At 39.7% G+C, this 18,721-nt stretch overlaps 1 protein-coding gene across 50 annotated transcripts in view; it reads left to right on the forward strand.

The window, feature by feature from the left end:
* Nucleotides 1-18,721, forward strand: part of CLASP2 (cytoplasmic linker associated protein 2) — a 156,441-nt gene that overhangs the window by 65,059 nt on the left and 72,661 nt on the right. For all 50 annotated transcript variants that reach the window (XM_071561468.1, XM_071561473.1, XM_071561469.1 and 47 more), the window contains 2 exons: nucleotides 26-172; nucleotides 16,315-16,394. In XM_071561468.1, the coding sequence (XP_071417569.1) occupies nucleotides 26-172; nucleotides 16,315-16,394 (227 nt within the window). The remainder of the gene's footprint in view (nucleotides 1-25; nucleotides 173-16,314; nucleotides 16,395-18,721) is intronic.

Here is an 18,721-nt window from a genome sequence, read left to right on the forward strand (position 1 = left end):
TTTTATTTAATATATTCTTTCTTAGACAAAAGCTTTGATGATGAAGAGTCAGTGGATGGAAATAGGCCATCATCAGCTGCTTCAGCCTTCAAGGTTCCGGCACCTAAAAAGCCAGGAAATCCTTCAAACAGTGCAAGAAAGCCGGGATCAGCTGGAGGGCCTAAGGTTGGAGGTAATGTAAAGCTATTCAGATTCTAATCACTGTTCCCAGAAAGCTTGCCAAACAGAGAACTTTGGCAGGTGATGTTTAATTCATGACTGCAGTATTTTTGCAGAGCCGAGAACAGTAAGGGACCCTGTTTTATGTAATTATAAAGGTGTGTGCATGTCTGTCTTTGTGAGTGTACACTGAGCTTATAAGGGCATCTCATGGTATTAATAAAATTAACATCTGGTAATGGCATTCGTGTTGGTGACATGAAGATGTATAGGGGTGTTTCTGCTGGAATCCACACCACACCTAATGTGGTAAATAAGTAAACTGTGGAATTCTGTAGTGGGTCTGTGTAGAGGAAATTTTTCCTGTTGGTCTGCAGTTTCACGTGGCTGGAAAGGACGAGCCATCACCCACAGACCACAACAGAGGTGTATGTTATGTCGGAATGACTTCTATTATTATTCCTTTAACTGTCAGACTATTGTGAAATTGGTCGTGAAAGATTAAAAATGAGGGCCAAAACCCTTGCCAGGATTGTTTTGCATGGTGTAATTTCAAAGCAGTATAATGAAGAATGCTTACTAATTATGATCTTAGAACAGGGAAATCCGCATTTTTTTAGGGCGGGGGTAATCTAACAAAAGCAACTCTTTACTGCTAAAGAAGTGACAGCTTTTTTTGGTGGTTCTCACACACCTTCAGAAAAAATACATAATTCTGTGGAAATACACCATACTTCAGGTATGGCTTTTCTATGAATAAGTGATTCTTCCAGTATAGGATTTTTGTAAGGGTAATTTTTTGTGTTCTATTCATGTAACATTCCCATACATGATCTGCAAAAATACAGTTTTCCTGAAGCAATTTCACATCACTAAGGTCTACCTAATATTTTGACAATTTATTGTTTTTCAGTTGGGATCTTCAGAATTCCTAATAAATATAAAATATTTCCATAGGGCTGGATTAACATTGTTATAGTATTAACTGAGAATTGATAGCCATATGAACCAGAAAACACCACCTGAAAGATTTGGTGTAAAGGAAATTCTCTCTTTAAAACTGATGGTTAATATTTACTATTATTATTACACATAATAGTCATAAGTAAATATAAGCAAGTAGGTAATAATAATATAATCTCCTTTTGCCTGAAGCATAGTGGGTTTGCATGAAGGAGTGAAAACATAGTATGAGAACTGAATGCTCAGGTTTCCTGTTTCAGTATATGCTTCTTCTAATAATATTTTATCAAATATAGATGAGGTTTAATGTAAATTTTTTTTTTGCATGTAGACTTTCATTTTACACGCTCTGCAGTAAAAACATGGAGATACAAGAGCAGGTGAAGGGAAATAACAGAATAACCACTTAACTGATTTTTCAGTTCAACTAAAAATTCACTAGTAAAGGAGATTAAAAACTCCGAAATTATTATCTTGTTTCTTGTCCTTTTCCTATATTGCCAAACTTCAAAAAATTAAAATTAAAAAATGAATACGAGCAAAATTTAGGCATGCCAAGGGCAGAGGACCTTGGTCATTCCTTGCTTTATACCACCTCCTTTCAACTGTGGAAAATACTGGGGAGTGTCTACATATGCATCTCTTTTTTTTTTTTTATTCTCGGGCGTGTCTGTAGTCAGAATTTTGAAAATACGTGTTTAAATACTAACATAGTACTTAACAAATCCTGCATCTTCTGGCCTAATCAAGAACATCACTGTAGGTGCCAAAAGTATCTCTGAAACAAGCCAATAATGTCAGAGTCTCTTCCAGAAGTGACAATTTCCCCCAGCAATACTGGTGTGAACAATGACACCTGGTCAGACAGGCAGTGTGTGCAGTCCCCTGCCCCACCTGACAGTGGTCAGAAATGGCTACCAGAGAAGTGCACATGAACAGTCCACAAGAACACTGTCATGACAGTGGCAAGTGCTGGGTTGGAAGGTGTGTTGCACAGAGAGCCATGGCCTTTGAAGAGTCCGGATCGGGTATCCTGTTCTGCTGATCTTGAGACTTCATGGATCTTTATGACTACAAACAAACCTTGAGGCCCTTTCACACTCACTTTGCAGGTGCCTAAAGGACCCCTGAGACTTTTCTCCAGCCTCAAAATTGCCATGTCTGTGGGGTAAATGTACAGTTCTAAAGTTGTCTGCTCTTGCTGATTTATTAAGGCTCTGCCATATCCTCCAGTCCCAAATCCTTCTGCTCATCACTGCATTCCAAGTCCATAATGAGTGGGTGTGTCTTTTCTCATCTTTCCCACACAAGCACTGGCTGGGTATTTAAAGCTTTCACTACTCACCTTGTGCTTCTGCCACCTGTTGGCCCTGCTTGTCAGTTTTATCTGATTCTTTCATACATCCATTAATCCATACTCAGAAATTTGAGTTCACTGGAGTTCATTCCGCCTTGGAGGACAAATAGCAGCAGCTCCATTAACTGTGTTGCTTTTCCTTTCCTTTTCACAAAAATCTCTCAAGTCATGTCAGTGACCTGTAGTTGAAGCAAGTCCTTCACATTTCTTCAGACTACTTGAACCAGGCAGAATTTAGTGGAGATAGAAACTGTGTTGGGCATAGGCTGAGATTATTGCAAAGTACCATTCATTCCAACTGCCTTTTACATTCCAAAGATTGTTTTTCTACGATGTTGCTTTACAAAGATGTCTTTTCCTATCAGCTGTAGGTGACAATAAAGTACAGCTTTTTCCTGGCTTCCAAAGGGAGTGGAGGCTGTTCTGTCTTGAGATTGAGGAAATTAAACCCCTAAGCCCTACTACCAGCTTTCTTACCTGTTCAATTATGCCTCAGATGGATGTATGTTTGGCTTTTCATTACTCCATGGATATGTTTCTTACTGAAGAAATGTACAATTCCACCACTGCCCAGATACTCTGCTCAGGTGGAAGGACCTATTGAATACGCAAAATAAGAATTTTTCGTTGTGTTGGGCACTTCCCCTTTAATGTAGGAAATACACTTTGGTGACATAGGAAGTGCAAAGTCATTGTCCAGGAAGGCAGGTGAAACAATATGTACATGAGAAGAGCAGTGAGGCTGGAGTAGGGACTGGAGCACAAGTCCTATGGGGAGAGGCTGAGGGAGCTGGGGGTGTTTAGCCTGGGGAAGAGGAGGCTCAGAGGTGACCTCAGCACTGTCTAGAACTACCAGAAGGGAAGTTCTGGCCAAGTGGGGGTTGGTCTCTTCTCCCAGGCACTCAGCAATAGGACAAGGGGGCATGGGCTCAAGCTCTGCCAGGGGAAATTGAAGTTGGAGAGCAGAAAAAAATTCTTTGCAGAGAGGGTAATCAGGCACTGGAATGGGCTGCCCAGAGAGGGGTTGGATTCCCCATCCCTGGAGGTTTTTAAGGTGAGATTGGTCGTGGCCCTGAGTGCCATGATCTGGTAAAGGGACTGAAGTTGGACCAAGGGTTGGACTTGATGATCTTGGAGGTCTTTCCCAACCCAATCGATTCTATGATTCTATGAGCAATAGCAATGTCCTGTATAGGCTGGGATTCAATCTCCTTGTGCTGAGAATGACTGTGCAAGACATTTCCCTATTGGCAGTGGGGATGAGGGAGCTTGTAGAACTGACAGGTGTGACCAAGCCTGTGGGTGACAGCTTGCCAGAGAAGGATCAGAGCAGGGAGCCATGGTGGTTTACTGCCCTGGGAGCGAGGAGTCCAGCAGGCTGCTTCTCCTCTGACTTTATTGCTTGGAGATGTTCAGACACTGGCCTTCTTGTTCGTGATGAATGAGAAGGGGTAGGCCTTCAACTTAATGGGAAGTGCTTTGTTTGGCATATTTCTTACTCCATGGTCAATACACTTTCCAAGTTAGACCTTTGCCAGGAAGCACATCGCTGGCCTGCTCACTTCTGACACACTTGCTTTCAGCTGTTCATTGAAGAGCCTCTGGGAATAGTCCTTTGCTCTAAGGCCTTCTTACTGAGAATGTGGACTTGGCATGTCCTGCCCTGGCAGAAATGGATACTCCTGGGCTTTTTCTTGGCAGTGTGGCAAGCAGCTTTTCAGTCCTAAGGGATGCCATAATTTACAGTAGGAAGGGACTTCAGTGTGTCAGCCAAATGAGCTCTCTTCCTGTCTCTGAGCTGTTAGAGATCTCTTATAGGTCTTTGGCAAGTTCTCTTGTAAATGTGAGATCCCGGTTCCAAGTCTTCTGGGGAATTGCTTGCTTGCATGCCACTCGGAAGCTTTATATAATTAGATGTTAATAGGAAACCTCAGTGTGTGCCTTAACAAGAAGTCTGGCCTTGTCTCTTTCCCAAAATGTCAATTCAAGTCAGCAGTCTTTAAAATGGATTAAATGTAGGAGTGGTGATAGTTCAGTAGAGCCATGTGGTGTTTGGAAGAAATGCTTGCTGATAAAACTCAGTCGTGAGAGAAGTTTGTGTGCGTTAACCTTCTGTTGTGTGTTCTATGACAACCTCTGCAGGGCTGGGACATTATTCTTTGTGTTGCAATTTCAAACAAGGTGAACTTTATACCTTTGCAGTTGTTTTCATTGGGAAGATAGTGCATGATGCATTTCAATTTATGGTTCACTGGCTTTTGTAAATCTATAGAACATTGTCAGACTGGTGTTGTTATCCATCGCTTCCTGTTTCACACTGATAACCTTGGTTATACTTTTTGGAACAATCTGTGTTGCTGTAGGATGAATCATCCAGAAACAAACCAGCAAAGAGTATGCTATTTATTTACATGTCAGAGTTACTGTAACTGCTGTTTAAAAAGATATTTTAGAGTAAGGATGTTGTTGGTTCCAAGTGTGAAGAATATGAGGTGAAACCCAAATTTTATTATTTTTATTGAAAGAAAGATCTGCATGCAAAAAGCTTTCTTTATTTCCCAACATAAAACCTGTGACATTGCTGCCTGTTCTTAAACTGTTCAAAGGATCTGATCCTCATTGAAGACTGCAACTGTGCCAGTTTGAGGTTTAATGCTGGCATTATTTCAAAGAACTTTGGTTTAGAATGGTCTTAATTCTTAAAGTTAGGGGGAAAAGGCCCTTTAAAGTTTAGTGATTGCTGAAAAGACATTAAAAATACCTCCTTTTAGATAGAAGTCAAGTAACTGAAGAACTTGCATGAACCAGGTGAACAGTTTTGGCAAAAGGAGCCTGTGAGAACTGTAGTAACACCATACATGTTTCTCATAACTGCAGGAACTGAAGTAAGCTATTCCAACTTTAGGAAATTTGTTAGGTTTGTGTATCTGTCTACAGTGTGTTCTATAATTATCATTATGCTTTCTTTTCTTCTTGGTTATAGCCATACAGCTCTTTGTTCAGGAGCATTACAATGCTACTTACTTGCCTTTTTTTTGGTTCTGTTTCCTAGCAGAAGACATTTTGAAGCCTTTGGAGGCTTTAGAAGGGAACAGTTTAATTGGAAAGGCTCTGCATAAAACAAATGTGATACTGAAAAATAGATATGTGAAATGCTAGCCAGTTGAAGTTAAACCTTATTAAAACTACATACTGTAGTTAAGAAACATTTGTGTTAAAAGAGCTTCAATAATTGTGGAACTGTAAACACAAGTTGTTAATTAATGGACTTGAAACAAGATAGAATCATGCTCACTGTATTGATTGTCTCCAGACTCAAGAAGAGGGTTCTGTGTTTACTTTACAAAATAAAAGACTTTGTAGTAATCAATGCTTACCTGGATTTTATAACTTTGGAGTTCAGAAAATAAGTTCGGGGTGTCTTCCATCTGTTATTTGTTCAGCTTTCATTAAATGATTTCCAAAGTTCTGTATCCATCATAAAAAATAAACAATCATTTTTTTTCTCCCCCCATACTGGTCCTTTGTATGACATAAATCTACTCTGAGGTGATTCTGGTCAGCAGAGCATCCCTGACGTTCTGTGGCACTTGGTTTCCTTTTTGGTTTCCAGGTTATTGTGAAATTGGAGAATTTTTCTTCAAGATCCCAGCTGAGATCAGTCTTCTTGTCTTTCTGAGCAGCCTTTGAGATTAGCCTTGGGTATCAGAGTCTGAATCAGAGGATTTGTTACAGAAGGCCTGTTTGCTTCCTTTTCCCCACAGTGAATGTCAATTAGCTTCCATCCCAAGAGACCCTTGCCTGTGGAGGTGCTGGCTGCAATCATGTAGTCACGAACTGCAGCTATTTTAACCTAATCCAGAGTTCAGGGAAGTAGGAGGACTTCCAGCTTTCCAGGTCTCCCCTGAAAGGCAGTTTGGGTTAGAGTTCCCTTGCACATCATCAGGGGTCCATTCCCCTTGGCCATTATAAATGCTTTTGCACTGGGGTTTCATTGCTGTAGCAGATACCCCCCTCCTTTGCAGCTTGCTTCAGCAGGGATATTCAATAATAGTCCACCTTACTGAGGAATCTGAATGAAAACAACCATGATAAATTGTAAATGTATATATGTATATGCCCTGTACATACACCTTCAGAAAATACATGTCCATAACACTGTTCATTAATCTGTTTTCTATGTGTCACCTGAGTGATAGTTCCTACTTCTGTATTTTGCTCTTAATTTCTAGAAGTTTCAATTAGATCATAGAATCATAGAATTGACTGAGTTGGAAAAGCCCTCTGAGATCATCAAGTCCAACCCTTGGTCCAACTCCAGTCCCTTTACCAGATCATGGCACTCAGTGTCACGGCCAAGCTCAGTTGAAAAACCTCCAGGGATGGGGAATCCACCCCCTCTCTGGGCAGCCCATTCCAATGCCTGAGCACTCTCTCTGCAAAGAATTTTTTTCTGCTCTCCAACTTCAATTTCCCCTGGCAGAGCTTGAGCCCATTGTGCCCCCTTGTCCTATTGCTGAGTGCCTGGGAGAAGAGACCAACCCCCACCTGGCCAGAACTTCCCTTCAGGTAGTTCTAGACAGTGCTGAGGTCACCTCTGAGCCTCCTCTTCTCCAGGCTAAACACCCCCAGCTCCCTCAGCCTCTCCCCACAGCACTTGTGCTCCAGTCCCTTCTCCAGCCTTGTTGCTCTTCTCTGGACTCATTCCAGCCCCTCAATCTCTTTCCTGAACTGAGGAGATTCATTATGTTGGTATAAGCCCTGTACTTTATCAAACAGCCTTCTCTCAAAAGGCTCATAGTCTGGAGGTCAGCTTATAAATGGATAAAATAGGGAGAGAGTAACAGTGGAGCACAAATTAAGAGCTCTGGAGGTGAGGGCACCCCACAGGGTGCAACCTGCCTGTGACATCCCTGCGCTGTGTTCTGGTCCCAGGCATCCTCCTGGCAGCCACGGTCGTTCCAGACAGTGAGGAGAATAAGGAGGACAACCCAGCCCTTGTTTAGTTGCTGACTCTGAGTACTGATTTTTTTTGAAGCAGTGAGAAAGGGAAGCAATTTGTTTATATTTTCATGCGGGTGAATCTAGAAGGGAAAAGAGGAAGGAGAGAGGGGGAGGATGGACTGAAATCAGCAGATCCTGCCACTTTGAGTCCTTATGGACTGTAACTTTTTTGAAGAGTAAATGAGGACAACCTTTCCAAAACATTCCTGCATTGCTGCTTGGCAAAGTAGCAGGTGTGATTCCTCTTCGTGGGGTGGTCTGTGTGTGTGGGAGAAGTGTCTTGAAAAATCTTGTTTCAGTCTTTGGACTAATGTATATGCTCTCAGACAGAGGAGCAGGGAATGCAGGTTATTTCTATAATACAAGTATTTGCATCTATGGTGCAATTATTTTTTTGCCAACAAATAAATGTCCTTTAAAATATAAGAGAAAAACAGTACATTAAAATCAAGTCACTCTGATGTTCTGTCTTGCCCTAGTGAAATTCTAGAAATAAAGGCTAAAAGTGTGTTAGCTAAAACATCTAAAACCTGAAATTGTGTAGTTTGCAATGACAGGTGATGTGACATTTGAGTGTTCTTACTACAGTATCTGTTTAAATTGTTTCAGGAAAGAATGCACAAATGAAAAGTGACAACAGTAATGAAAATTCTGTTTTACTGAAACTATTACACCACAGCTGAAAAAAATTAGAGTATCCCAAACCATTCTGTTTTGGCAACACAAATTACAGATCATACAAGTGAATTGTGTTCTTGGTTATTCTCAGTAATTTCTGTAATATAAAATAAATAGTGCAATTTCCCCTGTTAGGATGTAAAACTAGGAACAAATCAAAGTAAAATGTAAATAGGTTACTAGAAAGCTGCATTAAAAAACTTCAAAACTCACCTGTTGAAACTGGACAAAAACAATAGGGTCTCAAATGTATGTTTTTAATTATTTATGAAAAAATGAGTGCCAGTAGAGAAAAGAAATGCATGAGTGCTTTTACCATGTGAGCATGAACATTGCATGAGTTGAAAGGTGACTGTATGAGCTTCCAGCTGAGTAGAAACCAACGTTAATCAATTTGAGAGAAACCTAAAATAAGTCAGGCATCTCTATTGTTGCTGCACATGGAACTGCTTTTTTTTTCCCTCCACATCCAGGGTTTGGTCTTATCTAATGTATGTTGTTCAAACCTTGTATTAAGTAAAACACTATTAATTTCTTTGTTGTGTAATTGCTCAAGAACAGCTTCAGATTTTAAGGTGTGCATGGTGGTGCAGTCATCCTCAGTCCACATAAGAATTACTTTGGGCTTCCTCTTAGTCCTGTGTTTGATCCTCACTAACATGTCACACCCCAAGGGTTGAGATGTGCTGTTCTAACAGTTGAACACCTTGCACCACTTTCTGCCCTGTAAGCACAGCTCACTCCTTATTTCTGCTTGTCCTTCCTGCTCCTGTTCTTTCCTGGGGTGAGTAAAGGTATGGAGAGATCAGTTCAGCATCTCAGTCCTCAGGGACAGCACAGTCACTTGTGTGGAAACTTCTGTTCATGTGCAATGTCTCTGGCATGTAGGAGGAATGTTTTAATGAAACAGTTGCAATACAGGTGGGATCTCTGGGGAAATTGGCTAACCATGCCTGCCAAGTTTCTGACACAGGCACATAAAGTAAGGAATTGAAGGTATTGCCAAGGTATTTGAATGTATTTTGCTGTTTTATTCAGTTTGTGCAGCTGTTTCAGCTTGAATGACTTTCTGGATGCCTCAGGGACAATGACTTGGCATTGGAGGAGCTGAGGGGGACAAGTCAGTTCAGAACAAATGTCAGTCACTGGGGCTGAACATGACAAAATTCATCTGTTGGTTTCCTTAAAGTGGGTTTTCCAGCAAATCCTTTTCTACTCTGCTCAAAGTTGCTTGGTTATGACTTAAGTTGTTTTCTAAGCTGGTTTAAGACAACAGGAAGGCTTTGTCAGTCCAGTTTCTGCTAGAACCATGATTTTAAAAATTTATTCAATTTCTGGAACTCATTTTATGAAACTCTGGTGGCTTGATTTGGAACAACTGAACAGGTTTGCTGAGCCTAATTGTCTGCTCAGTGGCTTTGTTTAAAGCAGTTCAGCTTAACTCAAAGGCATTTAAGTTATTAAATCATGAACTGCAGTGGCCTCTGAGACTGGTACATGTTCCTTTTGCTGTCTCTCTCCTTTTCCTCACTCCCCTATATGCAGGTAACAACTGCCATCACACAAATGTGTTGAGCAGCCCAATAAGGTAACTCCCAATGAAGTTTTATTTATGAGGTTTCTCTGGTAGGCACACACAAAGGTGTGTGCTTGCAAAAGCACTGGAACATGGACAAGTTCACAACAGCAGAGAAGTTTTGGGGAATGTAGAATTCCTTGTTTCCAGATGCAGTTGTTGTTTTCTCAAAAAAATGGGTACAAGGCAGCTGGATGAGAACTTTTGTCTAAAATAGGATCAGTGCAGCTTTTCATGGTTTGGTCTCCCCTGAAGTTTTACTGTCAGACCTCTGGCAACTTGCAGCATGATCTGTTTCTTAACTTCTATAGCAAAGCCAGTAAGTGATGCCAACAGTTGTACCAGAGCAATTACTCATTTTACAAGTTATTAAACATAATTTTATCTAGATCAGTCTAATTATACCCCTCCTATAGGAGTTACCAGTGTAACTATCTAAAAGTAAGTACCTTGTTTAAAAAAAACCTTGTCTAATGCTGATCAAAGTGTTTTTATCTGGAGCAACTGCTATTTTTTTGTTGCTCTCAAATATTTCCCTAACTTAGGCAGGTAAACTGAAGACATCTTTACTGAGGGACTCTTAAAACACCTTTATGCCATATACAGATATTTGAGACTGATGAACAGCCATTTGCTTGTTTTATGGAAGGTTTTTATTCAAGTTTGTCAGTTGAAGTCTGCAGATCAATTTCTCAAACACAGAAATAAGACTATTTAGAACGTTAGAACCTGTTAATACATCAAGGTGTGTATGTACAGTGTATAAAATGGCTTTAGATAACTCAGTAATTTAAAATGTGAAGAAAATTTTCAAAAGTTCTCAATCTTCAGCCACTTTTCCAAACATTTGGTTCCTGTTTTACAGAAGCAGACTCATCAAAACTGCGTATGAAAAGATGTTATTCTGGAACATTTTAGTAAACTTAGGATACCTTGAAAGATAAATAGATTCCTTCCTAAGCTGGTGAGATTCAAATTTGTCTATACAGGAGAATTTTTATCACAGTCATTCTCCTAAAATTCACCTTCGCCATCTCGGAGAGATTTCCTTGCCTGGCTCCCAACAGATGCCATTTTAAAAGTATGCTCTTGCTTTTATCATGTAGTAATAAGCCTGACCCAAGGATAAGTGAGTAGATTTTATGACTACTGTCTGAGTGCTGCAGCAGATTCAGGAAAAACTGCAGTTTTTTTCTGCAATTCTAACAAACAGAATGTACATTCAAAGAAGGAATTAAATACGACCTTTGCAACATCTGCCCACCAGGCCTGGGAACAGAATGTGGCTGTTACTGCAAGTACCGTGTGAAGAAACAATTAGGGTTTGTGTCTTCTTTGTTGTTAGGGTTGTTGTCATCTATTATTTATAGCTTGTGTGTACATTTGCATTTTTGTTTGTGTGTTTTTGTTCGGTATCAGCTCTTGCTTCGGATCCACCCCTCAGTGTTGAGTGACAGAGGGTGCTCATTCCACCAGGTGGCCTTTGCAGTTGTCCTTCCTTGACTTCACTTTGAGTTTCCCTCTGCTCCCCTCAGCCTGTACTTAGACTTTCAGCAGTTGTACTTTTGAAGCTGCCTGGACCAATTTCCTTCCCTGTCTGCACTGGCTCATTTGTATCCCTGGGTTGTGCTGCCATGGTGTTTGTGTGGCCCCACAGTGGAGCTGAATAGGGAACTGAAACTATTCATATTGGGCAGTTTATTTCATTCTCAGTTCAGCCCCTGCCTGTTGTGACTTACAGTTCAGCTGTACCAGAGAATGAGAGGTCAGTGGGAGTGAGTGGGAGTTCCCAGTTACCCTATTATACGAAAAGCTGAGTAAGTACTTGAGCTTATCCTGTGCATTTATCCCACGCAGAGCTGGAGCTGCTGTCTGTTCCTAATTTACAGCTGATTGTTTATTAACCTACAAAGCCAGAAGGGTAACAGTAGTTTTCCTTTTTCTTTCAATCCAGAATGATGTGCATCTTTTGCTGCAGTCTCTCTAAAGCTTTTCAGTTAGCTGAGACAAAGGTGTAGCTTTTTAGCTTTTTGTTGTCTTTCAGGAAAGAAAATTGTAATCCCCATCATTTTAGTCTAGATGTGTTGCTCAGTAGGATACTGTTACTGCATGCAACGAGAGATTTCTGAGGGATAGAAGACATCAGAGAAGCAATATCCTTCTTAAATTTTACTAACATTAAATTTGTGATACCTGTTGTATCAGAAAATAGTTAAACATTTTTTTGGGAAGAATTTTGCAAAAAGCATTAGAAGCAAAACTGAAACAAAGTTTTAGAGTTGTTTTTTAGTACTCCTAAGTTTCTGTACTAGTTTTGAAATTCCCTTTTTTCACAGGGTAATTTTTTTGTTTGAAATTTTTGTTGAAAGCCCATAAAAGTAAAAAAAAAAAGAATTAGACTAGTGTAGACATGCTACCAAATAAAAATCAAGGAATTCTTTTTTATTTTTAGGCCAAGGCTTGTGTACTTTGATTAAACAGTTCATTTCAAAACAAAAGTACCAGTCCAATATCACTCTCAATGTCTTTCTCTTCCCATATGGTATTTTCTGATTGTTTTGTCATCTGGAAGGTACAGCTTTGCAGATCCTAGTAGGCAGTAGAGCAAATGAGCATTCCAAAGTTGTTGTGGTATGTTGGAAGAATTTCAAATGTTTCAGTCTGAAGAGGGGAGGATGTCAACCACAGGAATTAACTCCTGGGTGAAAAACATTATTTTGCAAAAGACTGGGTAATTGTTTTGCTTGCATACAGGACCCTTTCTGATGTTGAGTTATTCATAGTGCTGAATTCAGTCTCATCACTGGAATAAACTTTCTTTTAAAAAAAAATACTCCTGAGGCCTTGCAAAATGTTAGAAATCCATAAATTCAACTCATGAACATGTCATCTCTCCTAGCGCTTTGCAGGAAGTGAGTGGTTTCTTTTCTTTGCCTCCGTTTTCCAGATTCATTGAACTTAAGTTTAAAAATCAAAACAAAAGAAGACACAGACACACAAACAATAAAAAAAGAGGGAGAAATCTAACAAAACCTCACATCCAAAACCCTCCCAAAGCTCCACTAATAAAACCCAGAGGGGCTTCAGCTGCTGGATTTATTTCCACAACAGATCTGTCTGTCTGTTATATTTGGTAGATTCTCACCACTTTCCTGTAGTGGAGCTCGGGCTTTGCAGGTCTCTCTCTGAGTCTAGAGAGATTGAAGGATAAGAATAAGTAAAGGTTATGAATGAAGACTAACAAACGAAGTAGATAAATGTCTTGTGTGTATTTTAGTTCATCTCCTTTAACGAATTTTTTCTGCTGTGTCTCAGGTGAGGGAAGCCCAGTTGGATTCCGTGTGCTTAGTCCAAAGGCAGGGTAATGTAATTACCCAGTTGATGAGGCTCTGGATTTTAGCTGTGTGCTGAGCACTTAAAGATGTTAAAAATGCAGTTGGGTTAAAGCCCCTTAGAGTTGTTTATGGTGTTCCTGCCTTTAGGAATGCAGTAGCTGAACTTGCCTGTATTTGGTCAAAGGATTATGAGTTCTGTGGGTAGCAGTGAACGTGCACTATGGAGTTGAAGGCAGTAGAACTAGAGAGGGATCTAAGAAATTTATGATCACAGGCTTGGTCTGAGAAGGTAAGTGATAACAGCAGCAAAACAGCCTGTTAAAATGTGTGTGCTCCATCAGATGCATCAGTTTTGAGTCTGGAGGCAGTACTGTCTGAATGAGAATTCTGTAAAGCTCTGCTGTTCTTTTGTGGAGGAGAGTCAAGCCTGAGAGGTTCTTTGAGAGGTTCTTTGAAGACATCTACATGTGTGTGACTATTGTGTTTCTTGTTAGCACGGTGAAATACTTGAACTGGGAAGCAGAGTGTGGAGTTCTGTCATTTTTTAATTAGTGTCTACAGAAACAGAGACTTGGTAAGCAGAATTGCTGAACATACCTATAGGGAGATCAGGAAGGGAAGGACTGAACAGTGATTTTCCTGTCGGGCAGTGTAGACCTCTGACTTGTGTGCAATGGGAAGAGAAGACAGGCACTTCATACTTTGTGTGATCATGCAGCTGAGGAGGAGAAAGATAGATGAGTGAAACAGAAATGAATGTGATTTTACAAATAACTCTAAAAAGTGTCACCTCCCAAAAATCCTACATAACTTTTTTTATTACCAGGCAAAGAGGTAATAAAGCAATTTTCTAAGAATATTAATTTAAAAAAAAATTATTTTGTAGAAGTAAACAGTTGCTGAAACTAGGGAAGATGAGAAGTGCTGTGTGTCTGGAGTATTTTAAATGGTAGTCTGTCCCTCCTCTTTCTAGTTTTAAAGTGAAAAAATGTTGTTCCTCAGATAGAAGATTTTCTCTTTTTCCTCAGGATGCATTACTGGATGATGTTTCAGTCCTAGAAATAGCTGACATGTAGCCCATAGTATTTTCCAATTTTAAAAGCAGTGCTTTAAGGCAGACTAAACATGACAACACTTCTTACTTAACCAAGGCAACTTCATCCCCTTTTAATCTTTCCTTTATGGAATACAGGAGTGCACTATGAATACTTGAAATCTGAACATTCTTATATATTTTTTATGTTCATGGCTTACCTGTGTCAATTTGTAACATTTTATTTATGTAGTTTATTCCTTTGGTAAAAAATTGGTAAGTAAAGGATGGGAATGAAAAGTAAGTTTTTTCCCTGCTTTCACAGAGGTGTTTGTGTATTGATGTAAGTGAATGATAATACCAGACTTGTATAAGTTTACTTTTCCTTATCCCTGAGTATATAGTGCATATTGACTCTGTTTTGGTTCCATAAGACTTTCTTACATGTCAGACTATTTGGGGAGGGACAAATGAGATTGGGAAGCATCTAAATAGCTGTTTGTACCACTTAGTTTAGCGTGGTGCCCCTGGCCCAAATTACTTCTTTTCAAGGCTTCTCTCCCCAGAATTCTGCTGTGACTGGGACATCCTCCCTTGGAGGAGCTGTGCAAGTTTGTGTGGCAGAAAGGTGTGTACTGGGTGTAAATGGCATCTTTCCCTCTTGGGTTTTTTTTTAGCTGAACTTTATGGAAGGACTTGTTTCCTCAGCTCTGTGGAGGGAGGAGAAATAGGTGGTTATGGTTTTTTTCTTCAACTTCTGGCTGCCACTGGCAGTTATGGCAGATGGTGTTGGAGATGCACATGTAGAAGTGTGTTACGTACAGCATCTCTTCACAGCATCCTTGAGCTAAGGCAGTCGAAGGCTGTTGGATATCCCTGTATCATACTGCAGGTACCACATCCAAATTCTGTGGATTTACCCAAGGACCCACAAAGGCCTGTGGGAGATCTTGTTCTCCACAGAGGAGGCATTGAGATCTACTGAGTTTGTCATCAAATTTGTAGTAGTGGTGGACCTTTGTGTTAGCAAACTGCACATGTGTACAAACACAGCAGACATCATTTCCTGCACTGTAATTAGGAGATCAAAGACTGTAAACCATGAAATGTTTCAGAGTTCAGCCACTGAGAATTTGAGTTGTCAAGAATTCCTAGCTTTTCTTTTTTCAGTTTACCATTCAGCCTTCTATGCTTTTTCCTTATGTTTTTATTTGTTCTTTAGTTAGTTAAAAAATACGTGTCTCCTCTACCAGATAGGGAGGACATTCTGCCATCTCTCCTCAGTCTGAAAGAGACACTTGATCCTGAGTTACTGTAAGAGATTGATTTTTATCTCAAGAAGGAAATGTTGGACTGGACTGATTATCTCCATGCAGTTAACCTGTCATGTTCTCTTCCTGATGGGATTATTGAACATAGTGAAGGGTTCTGTGAAGCTTCACCTTGTGCTTGCAGTGCACCCCGGACTTGATGACCATGTTCTTTGATCTGATAACAAACTTGACTCCATTTCTTTAAAAAAAGGGCTTTCTTGGTAACCTGAGTTTTTGCAAGAAAGTAAAATCCAGATGCTGTTTTCAAATTATTTCCTTCTTTAGAGTTGTCTCGGTTTCTGCCCAAGATTTTAATGAAATTTACAACCATATCCCAGTGTGAAACCAGCAGGTTGTGGGTTAGTATTTGTCCTTGATCCTTTGGCTGAGGATTTGGGGCATCTTTGGCTGTTCTGTGAGAACAGTTCCATCATGAGTGGTCTAAGAAGGCGGCTGCTGATCAGGGAAGTTCAGATCTTTCTTTAACACAAATTCTTTTCACTGCATCTTTGCTTTCATTGTTGAAGTTCTTGGAGCTTTGAGACTGCAAAATACCTCTCACCTCTCAGCTCCTTGTGAGGATACTGGGAAGCACAAGGCCACTAGAGGATTGTTGTACAAAACATGTTTCCAATTAAACACAGAATTAGAGTGATGAAACCATTAAATTTGTAAAATTGGAAATTGCTTGGAGTTAAAAAAAAGTTTTCCTTTTTTCCTACTCGTGGTGAAATCAGAGTTCAAGGTCTTGCAGTTCTACACATGGGATGCAATTCTGTACAAAAATTCAGCGTTTTTGTAAGTTATGTTAAATGTTTGAAAGCAGGTGTGGTGAAAGATGCTTATGTCAGTTTCAAACCTTACGTAATGTTTAACAATATTTTACATTTATTTAGGTTCCTCTAAAGAAGGAGGAGCTGGAGCTGTGGATGAGGATGATTTTATTAAGGCGTTTACAGATGTTCCTACTGTACAGGTAAGAGGCTGTGTGGATTCCTCTTTGTTTTCAGAAGTGTGCTATTTGCAATGGTGTGTGTTAGCCTGCTTTTGAAACTTTGGAATTTTGCAGTGTTCTGAGCAGGAGTCATTACTTTCCCTTCTTCCTGAATTTACAGTCTCTATGGAAAGATCTTTTTCTAGTTAGTTACAAAAAAAAGAACACCACCTTTTCCTTATTGTTCTACTAATTATTATCACTCTGTAGAAAATCAATTATTGCTTCTCTTAATATTTTCCAGGGAGCTACAGAAAATAATCATGTGTGTAAATAAGGAAAATAGTTCCATAGTATTTGGAAAATTTAGGGCTGCAATTTCAGAGGATAATGAAGTAATAATAATACAGGCAACTAATTTAAAAAGCAAGAATTGTATTTTCAAATGTGCCCGAATTATAATGATGTGTCTGGCATACCTGTCCTCATTCTAGCACTATTTAAAAAAACCCCCGAAATCTATTGCCTTATTTTCATACTAATGAACTTGTTGGACTCTGAGTTCTTAATTGTAAGATCAGATTTTAATTTCTATTCCTTAAGTGTGGGAATTGCATGTATCTGGGGCTTTCACACAGTTGAGTCATTTAACATGCACGCAGCTTCCTAGACCTATTTTGAATAAGTTTCCTTGAGCAGCTGAGGTGTGGAAGGCAACCAAAAACTGAGTAAGCCACAGTTCCCAAACAGCAGAAGGATTTTGTGAAACTCCCTTTTCTTGATATGTACTTTTGTTCTATTTTTACATCCCAAGATGACAGCATAGTTATTTGTTAGATCTCCTTCTGCAGGCAGAAATACTGTCTGCTTTCATGAAGGAACTCTCAATCTCCGTGATCCCTGTCACATAAAGGAAATCGTTGTCTTACAGTGTAAGAGCTTTATGTTTCTTTGCCGCTTCAGACTGTGTAAAGAATTCTTTGGAGGACCAAAACATGCAGCCCTTAATATTATTTATCCCCATTATGTTGGACAGAGCTGCGTTCCACAGCACAGTGAAAGTTCAGTGCCTTGCTCTTTGCAGTAGAGAAGAGTTCTTTACTCACTCAGGCTGGTTAATAACATTGCAAGAACAAGAGTGGGGTGACCACATGCCACTGACCAACACATGTGATTTTCTGTCTGACTGCTGGATGGCCTGGGAAGGGAGGTCATTCCCTGAACTGCAGGAGAGAGAGGAGAAAGACACACTTGCCTTAGTAATCTCCCCTGGCTTGAGTAGGAGGCAGGGTGGAAATGTATCACTGACTCCAAAATAACCTATTTGTTTCATGGATGAGAGTGCAAGGGGGGAAAAAAGGGACCTTTGGGGGTTTTAAGTGTCCTTAGGAGTAATGACTTCTTACTGTCCAACTTCATGGTTCTGGTTGTGAACAATCACTTATCTTTCAAAAAAGAAAGGCAGATTCCACCTTCTGAGACCATGTTAATTACTAAGGAAGAGAAAAATTTCCATATTAGACCTGTAAAGGAAGAATGTCTATGACCTGTAATTTGCCAGGTTATCCTAAAAGCCAAGGAAACTTGTTAAACAGCACAGGGAGGGGAGTTATTTGTTCATTATTGGGCCCATTCCTGTGTACCTTCTGTTTTCATTACATTTATGATTTTCAGTAGTGGGTTCACTGAAAATAACAAAGGAGATGATACTTTGGAAAACCAGATCCTGCTCTGGATTAAGTGCATCTGGATTAATAAAGTAAATTGAGGTTACTTGTGCTGTGTGTATGTTTTAAGTCATACTTAAAAGCCATTGGTTGGTCTGACTTTCCAGTGACTGTTCAGTGACTGCTGATCTTTTTTCAGGAATATATTGTTTACTCATACCTAGTTTTTAATCCCCATATTGAAAATATTTTCCATCTGTATAGTTATTACTCTATTTGTGTTTGAGCTTTTAAGTTTTCTGTCTTTGATGTTGCCCTTGGCACTGATGGTGTGTGTGTATGTTGCCCTCTCATGGAGAGCAGCAGTTATGGTGAAAATGGGTGATTTTCAGATGTAGTCTGGTGGGTCTGTGTGCCTAAAAGAGAAGTCCTCTGGTGACAGGATTGTGCCTTCATATTTAAGATTACTGCCATGATGTGTTTACAACTTTGTTTGCCTTTGCTGAAAGTGAAGAAAATTCTGTGTTAAAATTATTGGATGTGACTCACATGAAGCGCTAAAATTTGTTTCAAAACAAATTCAGGTTTTTTTATAGAATTCTCATGTGGGAACTTGGGAACAAAAAGTGCATTATGTCATTGGCTGAACACATAATTTTATCCTGGCCTTCTAATTAATCAAGGGCAGAGATGAAAAAAATT

Source organism: Pithys albifrons, chromosome 7 (assembly GCF_047495875.1).
Source record: "Pithys albifrons albifrons isolate INPA30051 chromosome 7, PitAlb_v1, whole genome shotgun sequence".
Lineage (NCBI taxonomy): Eukaryota > Metazoa > Chordata > Aves > Passeriformes > Thamnophilidae > Pithys > Pithys albifrons.